The sequence below is a fragment of the Ochlerotatus camptorhynchus genome, unplaced genomic scaffold, assembly GCF_037179485.1.
Source record: "Ochlerotatus camptorhynchus isolate MF236.1 unplaced genomic scaffold, CSIRO-AGI_Acam_v1.1 ptg000211l, whole genome shotgun sequence".
Lineage (NCBI taxonomy): Eukaryota > Metazoa > Arthropoda > Insecta > Diptera > Culicidae > Ochlerotatus > Ochlerotatus camptorhynchus.
The window spans coordinates 2,445,488-2,457,809 of record NW_027040701.1 but is presented as its reverse complement, the minus strand read 5'-3'; the positions used below and the strand labels follow the sequence as shown (position 1 = coordinate 2,457,809).

The window sequence follows — 12,322 nt, the reverse complement described above, 5'->3', positions numbered from 1 at the left end:
TTCAGGAAAAAAGTAGAAACGTAGAAGTTTCAAAAATGGATGAGAACATCAGGAAAGTTAAAAAAAAACTTATGAAAAATTTCGGAAACTTCACTGAAGCTACGAGAAATTCGGGAGATTCAGAAATCGTCAGGAAGTTTATAGATTGTTAGGACAGTTTTATTAAGTTCAGAGCATTTATAGAAACATCATCAGAAGAGTAATGAGAACTTCGGGAACGATTTGAGAACTTCATGACGGTCCACAAAAATGGTAGAATAAGTTCAGCGGAATGAACGAAAATACAGAGGATTTCGGGGAACTTTCATGAGCAGACTGCAGGATAATAAGGGGACTTCTGCAATATTTTGGGCATATCAGCTTCAACTTCAAGGCGTATTCATCAGCTTTAGAAACTGCAGTTAATTTTTAAAAGTTTCATGACTTCAAGGATATTCAGAAAACTTCAGAGATGTCATGAAATCATCTAAAAAGTCTGTTGAACTTTTGGAGAATCGTAGAATTGAAAGATTTCCAGGGAAACACCGAGATCTTAATTAAGATCTTAAGACTTTCGGGGAAGTTTAAAGATCTGTACTGAACTGTGCGGCATAACAGTTCCATTAGCATTTTTGGCGAAAATGAGTTATACATTAGCATCGATTGTCAAGTATCATCATTTTACAATGAACACAAAAAGTTTCCTACTTTCTTCAGAAATTGTTGCTAAAAATACCAAAACTATGTTGTCCCATCCATAAAAGCCCACGGAGAAAAAAATCTTCAACTACGTTTTTCTCAGTTAGCTGTTTTTACAAATCGGACAACTATGCTGAAAAGGGCAGTGTAGGTTTTGGGAGAGGACACTAAGTATTATTCAGGAAAATTTTGTGAAAATATTTGAAGTTTCGGGAATTACATGTTCCGAGCATTAATTGCAGGAACTTTCAAGAAGTGTTCATGCTCATGTTCATGTTCCTAAAATTTCTGAACAACTGTTGGGTCTTTAGAGAAGTCCCATGAACATCAGGAAAATTGGTGGAAAGTAAGAGAATTGCTTGAAAATGTAGGGCGCTTCATGAAGGTACGAAAACTGCTGGCAAGTCTAGAGAAGTTCAGGGAATTTTATAGATTTTAATGGAAGCTCCATGAGCTTCAAAAAAGTATGTATCAAAAACGTCTGGTAAATTTCAGGAGCTTCAGCATGGACCGATAAATTCCAAGGCAGTTCAATAAACTTTAGGAAAATAGCACTAATATTTGAAAAGTTCTGAGAAATTCAGAGAATTTTTAGAACAGTTAAGAAGCACTGAAAATTTCAGAATTGGGAAATTTAAAAAAATAGAAGAATTCGTAATTTTTTTCGGTCTTTCAATTTACAAGAAAAAGCTTTGTTTACTGTTTACCGTCAACGTTTTGATCCAGCAAATCAGGGTTAGATCAGTTTTAGATTAAGGTCGTATTTTTTTTTGCGATTAGACCAAGTCCAACGACCGAAACATCTGATATAAAATACGTTGCATTTAGATTAGTATTTTTCAAGTCCCCTCATTCATTAATGTATGAGCTAGTTGAAGGAGTGTGCGTTTGACTAGTACTGTCGCATTTATGGCCCTTTGCTAAATTTCAACTTCTATAGAGATTGCTGGCGTGTATCGTATGCACACTACGTCCCGCAAAATGTTTTCATCAGAAAAAAAACTTCATGGCGAAAAAATTTCTTGATGAAAACAAATCACTGACACAATCACACTTTAGCAATCTCTATTCAATTTTCAGACTGCCGTACTCTAGCGGAACTATCAACCTAACCTCTTCAGAACTTTCTCTAATTAACAAATTATCACACTAAAGCTTCATGCTGATATTAGTATAGCATTTCCAACGAACTCTGAAAATCGTAAAATTCAGTAAGTAATATAGTAAGTAATAAAAAACACTTTTAACACTAATAATAACTTAATATTTTTTTGATAATTTTCGTGTTTCAATAATCCGTGTGGAATAAAAAACAATAGCAAGAAGTATCCGCGCCCAAGAATAACATTAAGTGTAATGTCGTTTTAACTGCCCCACTTACCGTGCAATCATTCAGCAGAAACCAGTGCTTGTTCGAACGAGAACCGATGTCATCTAGGTGTGCTATCGCTTCGTATCGGCCTCCCGAGTGCTGCAGCCAGTCCTGACATGCAGTAAAGGCTCGATCCCGTGCCGCCCGCTCCCGGGGACTCCGATCCGGTGCTCCGATACCGCTGTCCAGGGCGGTGTACTGGTAGCGGACATTGTTCCTGAAAAAGATAGAAAGCAGAGAAGCCAGACGGAACATGTTAGATTTGATAGACTACCTCCCACCCACACATAGTCATCATACGGGAGCCAGAACATGTCCTATAGGAAAAAGGGTTAAATAAATGGCACCACCGAAACTAGCAGATATCTTCTATTCTGAATCGTTAGAATAGTAGAGAAAAAAAGGAAATCTATCAGCGCTTGTTTTCTAGATACATGTCTATATAGTCTATCTATGCCCGTGACACTACCGACACGAAAACAGTTTTGACAGGTTTGGGTCGTTTCAATAAAAAATAGATTGCTTCCGGACAGGCGGGAAAACAATCAAACGCATCGTTTAAATTGATGTTTTCCTGATGTGACTGCTATATCAATATGCCGTATCTGGACCAAAACATGAGCGTAGTGACAATAAAATCGACCTCTGATGACTGCGGCGGAGTGGTAGCGGAACATGCGTACGTGTTGGTTTCGAAGATTGAGCTCCGTAAAACATCCGTCCCGTGAGAAAAGCAGGTCAAACGATCAGATTTGCCGTTTTTTTTCGATTTAGTCCCTACAGTTACTGCAGCCCAACCCTCTGTCCTAGGGTAGTCGATTCGCAATATAAGTTAGATGCTGATATCGGTTGAAACTTTTAGAAATAAACATTACTAAATTTCATATAAATCGATTTAAAATTGACCATCCCCAGCCGGCAGCCGGCGGAAAATTTCCATCCCAGCATGTGATGATTGGCGATGGGGTGAGGGTGGCGTGTTCGTCTGTGTGCCCGTTCTGCACTGATGCTGCCGTAATAGATTATAAAACTCGGGGACAGTAGCGTTTGCTTTTCTCCCCTCGGATCCCAATCCAATTAATGGCGTAATAAAAAGCGAGATCCAGCGGCAACGTGCAAGGGGGGGGGGGGGGGAGAGGAGAAGGAATGAGAGTTTTTTCCGGCAGCATCGCAGACGGTCGACTGGGTTCAGCTGTTTGTTCCGAGGACTTTATGAAAAACTGAGATTGTACTGTTTGATGATTTTGCAGTCTGGGGAAAGGAGGAAAGCGAATCGAGTGAAAAAGAGCTGAGAAAAATTGGTGTCACACAGCAGCATCGTTTGACCCAGATGCTTTTATGGCGAGTTCTAGTGCTGGGATACGCAACGCACGTGAACTGTTTCACGTTTCAGTACATTATATTCTTGTGCGGTTGGAAACCATTCGGCTAGCGTGTGTATTTGGTAGGATACGAGAAAGTTCCGCAGTGTGTTCTTTGAGCGTAGGTTTGGATGTTGTTTTCAAGTTTTAATATTGATTTTCACTGAAATTTCGCGGACTGTATGACGGATAAAGAGAATAAAACCTAGTTTTGTTCTATATGAATTAAGTAACACGGATTCCGGGTTTCTAAACTCTTATCAGATTTTGCTTGATTGTCATTTGGTTGTTCGAAATTATTTAGAGACTTATGCTTCAGAACTGTTTTGCATTCCTCTGCTTCTTTTTCCTCTTTCTTAGTTATCTTAAAGCAGGCTTGATGAAACTCATTCATAGCTTGCCATACAAGTGTATTCGCGGCATAAGTTACAAGTGTATCCGCGGCATAAGACGTTGCAAAGTATGTGTTTGACATATAACACCTGTTAATTTAGCTTTCAGAGAGTCACAATCTGCGATTTTTTCTCCTCACTAAGCGATACTGAGTGGTAGTCAGCGATCATAAAATCACTGATTGTTACTCTCTGAAAGCTAAATTGACAGGTTTTAAACGTCAAACACATATTTTTCAACGTCTTCTTGTAACTTTCATATATTTTCTTGTTAGGTATTTGGGCTAATTTTTAGGACATTAACAGTAATCCATGTAGAGTTCCTGTATTCTTTGTTTCGTTAATCATTTCGTCTATTTTTTTCAATTGCATACTTATCCTTCTCTTGTCTCCGAAAAACACATGCTGATAAGCATAGAAGCGTAAATATTCTCACATGTTTAGTTAAAGCTCATTCAAATATTACGTAACGCAAGAGGGGGTGGGAGTAGTCTGTCAACGAGTTACATGCCATTATGGGATATAGAAAAAGTGCATTACGAGGAGGTGGGTGTATTAATAAAATTCACTGTTTTTGTTTTACGTAATATTTGTACGCACCCTTAGCAGGGAAAAAAACCACAGGTCCGGGAGATGTTCTCTTTCCCCTCTTGGGTGAATTTTCCAAGTGGATAAATTTGCATTCTTCTTCTTAAACGACCGGAGGAAACTGACAGGGAAGTCTGCTTCCCTTAATGGCATCGACACAGTCAGCAGCCATGATGTGGCGGTGGCGGTGAGTGAATCGCCAGATAAGGGATGTTATTTTTAATCTGGCTGCAGAAAAGATGAGACGACAAAAGCAACGAAGACGTTGGCGGTTGTATGATGCGGAAGAGCAACGGGTACATGAAGAAATGATTGTCGAGGTGATTACAGGCTCATTTATGTTAATAGAGCGGAAATTATGGGTGCCAGATAGTATCATGTCCAACACACTGGGTAGCTGTTGCTTCGCTGCGGGTACGTGGAATGAAAGTTTTAAGGTAAACTGTTGTATGTTTAAATCGCAATATATGTACACAGCATTTGCTATGGATTGTGAGACGGGCGTGGATGTCCGGAACCCGCATAAATCGCATTCGCATAAATTGTGAACATGGTTACCGTAGAATGTTTTGCAGGATAAGCCCGCATAACGGGAAACTAGCTAGGAGAGTGGTTTGTAATCGAAACCGAAAGCGGAGTGAATGTGGCGAACATAGTATTAATTCCACTAATTTAATGCCTTGTGTGGTCAGCGGATATTGGCCGGAGATAGTAGCGGTCTGGATGGAGAATGTTTCGGAATAATTAAACATTCTTTGTCTAGCAGCTGTTCCGGCTGTGGCAAGCATGATATTCTCGTGGATCGGCTGTAAGCAATAATTCTTGGCTTGTCGTGTATGGTTGGCAGTTTAATACATTAAGGTTTGTCTAAAGCATTTGGGATGTGCATCAGGGATTATTCTGGAAAGTACATGATCTTGGGAAGTATTGGCAGTTTTCGGTAGAGTTAGAGTTTGACTTAGTCATTTCTGTATGAGGCTGTTGATGAACTACGTTGACAGTTTTTAAGAAGCTTAAGACCCTCCTCCCCTAGACTAGACTGTCATTAGTATTATTTTTTTTAAATATATTTATGAATGGGCCTATTCAATGATATGATCTCGTGATTTGATCTTAGACAGGCGTCTCTGAACCTTTCGAGGATGAGAGTACTCCGCTCCTCCAGTGACTGAAGACTATCCAGGCAGTGGATTTTCTTAGTCCGAATATCGGGATTGATTTGCATAAAAATATCCTAAACCTGAGATGTAGTTTGATTTTTAATTAGGGCTTTCATCCGGTAATTTCGCTACCCTGTGGGCTTTTACTAGGCATGTTTACTTTTCTACGATTGATCGGCGCTTTAGTCACATTGAGTTGTGTTTGTTCATCATCAACTGATACTGATTTGATTGCCTACACGTCATTAGTCAAATATTACGTGCCCGTTGTACAATTGTTAATGCGTCCGTGTCGGTTCAAATCCCACCGGTAGCCGTAGATATTTTCGCAATTTTTTTCACACACCCATTTCTTACCGATCATGTGTGCTACTCAGTATCTTCTAATTTGTCCACAAAATAATTAATAGCTTGACTTAAAGTCGATCAACTGAAGTAAAGCTGCACTACTGTTTTAGGCAATTATCCCAAACAGGTTATACATTCCTTATGCAATTTACTACCTGACTAAAGGTAACGGTCCAAATTTTCCAAGGCTCCATAAGATTCTGATATTAAGATATCTGCAACGTTTATGAAGTAACATTGACAGATTCTCTTCGTGGTCTTTTTTTTTGTATCACCACGGCCATCTTAATACATTCTCAGGTATTTTCAGCACACATATCGATAAAAGAAGCTTTCATCAAGCATCTAATACGACAAACACAACAATAAACGGTTATGTGCTCATGTTGTTAACGAAAGAGAAAGTCGACGAAGAGAATCGATCAATGTTACTTAGAACCTAAGCCAAAGTTCAGCTTGAAATGTTCAGAGTTTTCACGGTTTAAGTTATAAAAGTGGTATTTGTCTTCATGTAGTTTACCGATGAGCGTCAGGTGGTATTTACAAGGACAAATTTCTGTTATAAAACCAGTGTATGTACTCAAATAATGTTTTGAAAGCGTTAGTATCTTATGTGTATGGAAATCATTGATTTTTGGTAGAATCCCCTTTCAATGCTCCTCCGAATGTCCTTAAAATTCTACTCAGTACTGCCTTGAAATATTGTTCAAAATTACCTTCGAATTCTAGTCACATCTCCCTCCAAATTTCTCCAGAAATCCTTTGAATTTCTCTTTTAAATTAACCTGAAATTCTCCGCACGATCCTCTTGGTATTTTACTTAGAATTCCCTTAGTTTTCACTCAAAACTCTCATGTAAATGTGCTTTAAATTTGTACTGAGTTTTCTTCCGAATTTCGTCGGAATGCTTTCAGAACTTAATTCTTCTCAGAACTGTCTTGAGGCTCTTGAAATTCTATTTCAAATTCCCTTGAAGTTAGCCTCAAAATTCCGTTGGGATTCTTCTCACAATTCTCTAACATACTTTTGTTTTTTTTTTTAATTCCTCTCCTCCCTGTGAATAATTATCATAAAAATTATACAAACTTGCAATATTCGTGGGTCACATTCCGTAATTTGAAGATAATAAACTTTTTCGATTCAAGCATTGGATTCATTACGCACAGTTCGAACAAAAAAATTGACGGTTCCGAACTCCGCCTCCTGACCTCTGATTTTTTTTAAGCCTAATAGTACATATTTTTAAAGGTCCATTATCTTGATGTTTTTTTTAAACTGATGTCCCATAAATTATTTCGTGGATCTGAATTTGTTTCAATTCACGATTTCGAAGTCCAATTTCTTACTTTTTAAAATTGACTCATTTACAGTATCATTCCTGACATGGAAAATTTTCATGATTCTATGATTCTGTTCAGACTAGAGAGTTGTAACATGTAATAAGCAATTTCAGAAATATGCCATGGATACACTTGTACATGAACATGAGCATTATTTGTATAATAGATATGGGCACTATGCAACAACCATACAAAAACTATACAAGTGTGACCATGAGTTTAATTATACAAATAAGGCTCATGCTCATAGTTTGTTATACAAGTGTATCCGCTGCAATACAAGCACAAATGTGTGCCATGCTGAGCATGAGTTTTATTATATAAATAAGGCTCATGCTCATAGTTTGTTACACAAGTGTATCCGCTGCAATACAAGCACAAATGTGATTCATTGTTTATGTATCACGAAAGCCGCTTCTAGCACGTTTTAAGTTCTTAGTGTGAAAATTAGGGTGGGTCAACTTTACAACCCCCTGTCCCCTACTATTCAATGCGTTTTGAGGTCTCAAACAACTATGCAAAATTTGAACGAATTTGCTTATAATCTCGATTGGCGGGAGATTTTGTATGGGAAAATGTATGGAAATTAGAATGGTTCTATTCATTTGCTTACCAAAAATCCAAATATTGCTCAAAATTCACAAAATCTCGGACTTAGATTGAGAATACTATACAGAACAACTTTGTCGAAGACTGCACATCGATTTGATCTTTGTACAAAAAGTTACTAATCTTTCGCTTTAGAACAAGTGTTTCACGCGTACCTTAAAGCTCATAGTTCTAGTATAATTATAACTTTTTTCTCAGAAGTCTAATCGATTTGCAGTCTTCAACAAAGTTGTTCTGCAATCTATTTCTCGATATTTGGGTTTTAGGTAAGCAAATGAATAGGATCATTCCGTTTCCCATACATATTCCTGTGCAAAATTTAAAATTCTCCCGCAAATCCAGAGCATATCCAAAGTCGTTCAAATTTGACACCTCAATACACATCGGAACAGCAGTAAGGAACATACAAATTTGACCCACCCTAGTGAACATGGCATTGGAAGCATTCAACATAGCCAGGATTATGATAAACTACTGAAATCTTGGACATCAAAACTTATTCTAGGACATGGATAATATAGAAAACATACTTCAAGTCTCCGCGTACATCGTACGGGTTAGACAAAAGGTGTGCGTTCGACTTTACACTGTCACATTAATGGCCCTTCGCTCATTTTCAACTTCTATTAAATTTTCATACTGCGGTACTCGGAACTATCTACCTACCCTCTTCTAAAGATCATTCTCTAGCTAATAAATTATCACACTAAAGCTTCATGTTAGCATTTCCAACCAACTATGGATAATATATGTTGCGATTGAACTTACCAAAATTCAACATCCGCTTAGTAACTGCCCAATATTTCTAAATTAGGCGGAATCGTGGGGAATTGGGTGGATTAATGTCCTTTTTAATGAAATTAACCCTATTGCTTCGGTACCACTGCAATACCTGCTGGCTAAAGTTATAGTTTGGCAAATCTGGGAATTCAATGAAGAGGAAGACAGCTCATAGTGCATTCCATGGGGAAAATAACCCCTCGTGGTTTTTCATAGCTTTGCCATACCTTAAATATTTGTACTAGCATTTTAGCATATACAATCCCTGTATTAAAAACTCAAACCCAGTAAAAACAGTACGGGAAAATTTTACCCCAGGGCTGCATTATTCAAGCAAAAGCGCCATTAAAAACGCATTCTACCGATCATCAAGGCACGCAAAGGACTAGTAAAGTTCTGAATAGCTCTGGAAAGCTATCACTACAGTCAGGAGGCACCGTGGCAATGGGGTGTATTTAATAAAAAAAAGACATTAACAGTCATAAACCAAAACGGTAAAATGCGTGTCAACGCTGTGACACCGCACGACTGTCTAGTTGGCGAGAAGCGAGCTTGTTCACAGCATCGACATGCATTTAGCAGTATAGATAGTATGTAATTCACCCAATCGAGAAATATTGGACAATTATCAAGTGAAAGTTGAAGAAGACTGGTAAGGTGGCTAGGAATGTTGCAGAGATGGCCACCTGTTGGAATAAACTGACCGCTGAGGTTGACCAGCAGCAGTTGATCATCTAATCTTCCTGTCTTTGACGCTCTACACAAGCTTGCGCTTGCTTTAAATTTAATGTTCTTTGAAGCAATTCCCCAATTAAATTTTGTGACTATGATACTCTATGCCCAGGGAAGTCATAAAAATTTCCATTTTCTAGACTGAACTGGGAATGGGAAAATGTTCTGATGCCCATTTTTTATCATTAAGTTCAATAAAATACTGAAATGTTCCATAAAACATACGACATTTTACATAAACTTTGAACAAAAGTTTATGGAGCATTCTGCGTCTTTTATTTGTGCATTTCATATTATTTATTGGCACATTTCATATTTTTGATTGGTGCAAATTATATATTTTAGAAAACATTTAATCCTTTTTTTGTTCGTGGATTTACTGTTCTGCCCGTATTTTTTAGTTAAAGGAGTGGAGCGAGTAGATCGTTTTTATTGATCAATTCCCATCTTTTATGGACAATATTTTTAAATTAACTGGTGAAATTTTACTTATGTAAGGTGATTCCACATTTTTTATTGACCATTTCAACTTAAATTTTGCACATTTACAAGGTTTTTTATGGGTCTATTATTGAATTTAATTATTTATTTTGGTGCAAAATATGGGCTGCCGAAATCTTTCGGGATGGAAATTTTCTCGAGTTCCCTGAGCATAGAGTGTCATTGTGCTTGCCACACAACCAGTGCTGCCAAATCTCGACAATACACGGCTATATTCACAATTTTGCTTTGGTCACTCATTAGAGCTAACAAAACGACAAAACGACAAACGACGTTTGATTGAGTTAAATTTAAAAAATGATGCAGAGCACTTAAATTTACATGATTTTTTTCTAAGTGTGTAAATTTGTAACTAAATTAGATGACTTGAACTGCTTGGATAAACATAATGTGAAGCAGAGTGCACGAAATTACACTTTCCCAGGTGAAGCTATGTCATTGAAAAAAAAACGAATAATATTATGACGAAGGTTTTTTTGTTTTTAGAATCAAGTCTATCAGTGACTGTGAAAATCAATTTTGTCAATATCACTCGAAAGTCTTTCGATGACAATGACAAATCTCAGCACACAATATACATATTCACGCATTGGTTGGCATAGAAAGCTCTCAATTAATAACTGTGGCAGTGCATCTAGAACACTAAGTTGAGAGCCGGCAAAACACTCTAAGAAGAAGTGAACAGACGTAAAGTAACAGCTGATACGTAATAGTAATGAAGAAGAACATACAAATTTCTAAGCATATTAGCTTTAGTAATTTATTTTATTGAAAACAAAGTAAAATTTAACAGCTTCTTAACTGTAGCTCACCATATGGTCAAGTAAAGCTTTATATTGCTCCGGTGGTGATGGTTACCGGTTTAGAAGACTCGTCGTAGCTTCTTTATTTCTACATCAACAATGTCCACTTTCATTAGTGAATCAGGGTGAGTCACAACATCGAAACAACACAACCACACTGTTCAACACTTACGAAACTTTCACGAGTTGACACATACACACGTAGAGGGGGGAGAAGATAGGATGCCAAAGATTGGAAGCAAAAGACAAAGAGATTAAATATAGACAATGGAATGGGGGTGGAAGGACGAGACAAACAGATCTGATGGGACATGTACGTGGAGAAAGTTTCATACGTTAGAATATTGATACCGAGGGGAAGATAAACACGTAAAATGTCCAACAACATAATAGTCTAATATTCACACACACACACACGGCGCTTTGTTGCACCAGCAGTAGCGGTAGTCCCAACCTGATGCTATCGAAGCTTGGAGCTTGCTGCTTGGGCGGGATTGGACATATCCGGTTCGTCCCCCCATTCACTCAAGAGCGATGGGAAACGACAATGGCGGCGGTGATCTGTGCGTTTGTGAAGCGGAAGTTACGCTCACTGGATATCATGTTGCTCGTTCATTAGGGGCGGAAGGGCAACAGGAAGGTCGGGCCAATATGGTGTCACAATGCGTCTGTATGTTTGGACTAATATGTGTGAAGAAAGAGCTAGCAATTAACTTGGAACAACAACGATGGTACAGTATACAGTTTGGAATGAAAAACGGTAGAAAAATGGTTATTCTATAGAAGAAGATAAGTATAGCTTTGAGAAAAAGAAACGTACGAGAAAAGAGTGGCTACGATTATGTTTTGCAACGTACTAAATTAGAAGGTGTTGGGGAGTTTTGAAGGAACTGCACTCCATTTTCGAAATGAGTATCAATTATCCTTTTTGTGTTAGATTCAAGTGTATTTTTTGTATATGTAACAATTATTTTTGTTACACCAAGCATTAGAGTTTTTGTTTTTGTCAATCAAATAACAATTTTGATTCACAGTCTTTTATTCCTTACGATTAGCTTATAACAATGATTTAGTCCTTATCGATAAAGTGTGTTATCCTTATTGTTGATTAATTTCCGGTTTGCTTTCAACTATGGAGTGAAATTTTCCTGCCAATAGGATAGGATGCGTGGTAACGTAAAATGGAAAGAAAGAAAACCAAAATATAACGAAAATAATACATGTAAAAAAAAACAGAGGAAAATATTCTTAAGCTAGGACTCTAGCAGTCATCACTAACGATAACGAAGGGAGCATTAAGATGCATCTGGTGCATGTTGGACTCTCGCGTCAAGTGGCAGCTCTACACTACCTGCTGGAGAGCATATTTTGCATTTGTGATTTCATCTTGATGGAGCTGCTCACTGCACTTTAACGATGGTTCTAGTGGTGGTGGTGTGGGCGGTGGCGTAGCAGCTGATGTACGACATGAAGGCTGAGCTCAAGCAGCCCTGAGGGATGGAAACCATTTGTAAAATTCTTATTTTCCTCCAATTAGCGCAGAAACAAACTCTTGACCTTGTTATGTTTTTCTTGATTGTTTGGTACCTTTGTATGCTTGTTGTTTTACCTTGTGTAATCTGAAATATGATGATATTTTTTCATTCATGTTGTAAGTG

At 37.8% G+C, this 12,322-nt stretch overlaps 1 protein-coding gene across 1 annotated transcript in view; it reads right to left on the bottom strand.

The window, feature by feature from the left end:
- Slob (Slowpoke binding protein) overlaps nucleotides 1-12,322 on the bottom strand; it is a 51,717-nt gene that overhangs the window by 21,931 nt on the left and 17,464 nt on the right. The window contains exon 5 of the mRNA XM_065224422.1: nucleotides 2,060-2,267. Within this exon, the coding sequence (XP_065080494.1) occupies nucleotides 2,060-2,267 (208 nt within the window). The remainder of the gene's footprint in view (nucleotides 1-2,059; nucleotides 2,268-12,322) is intronic.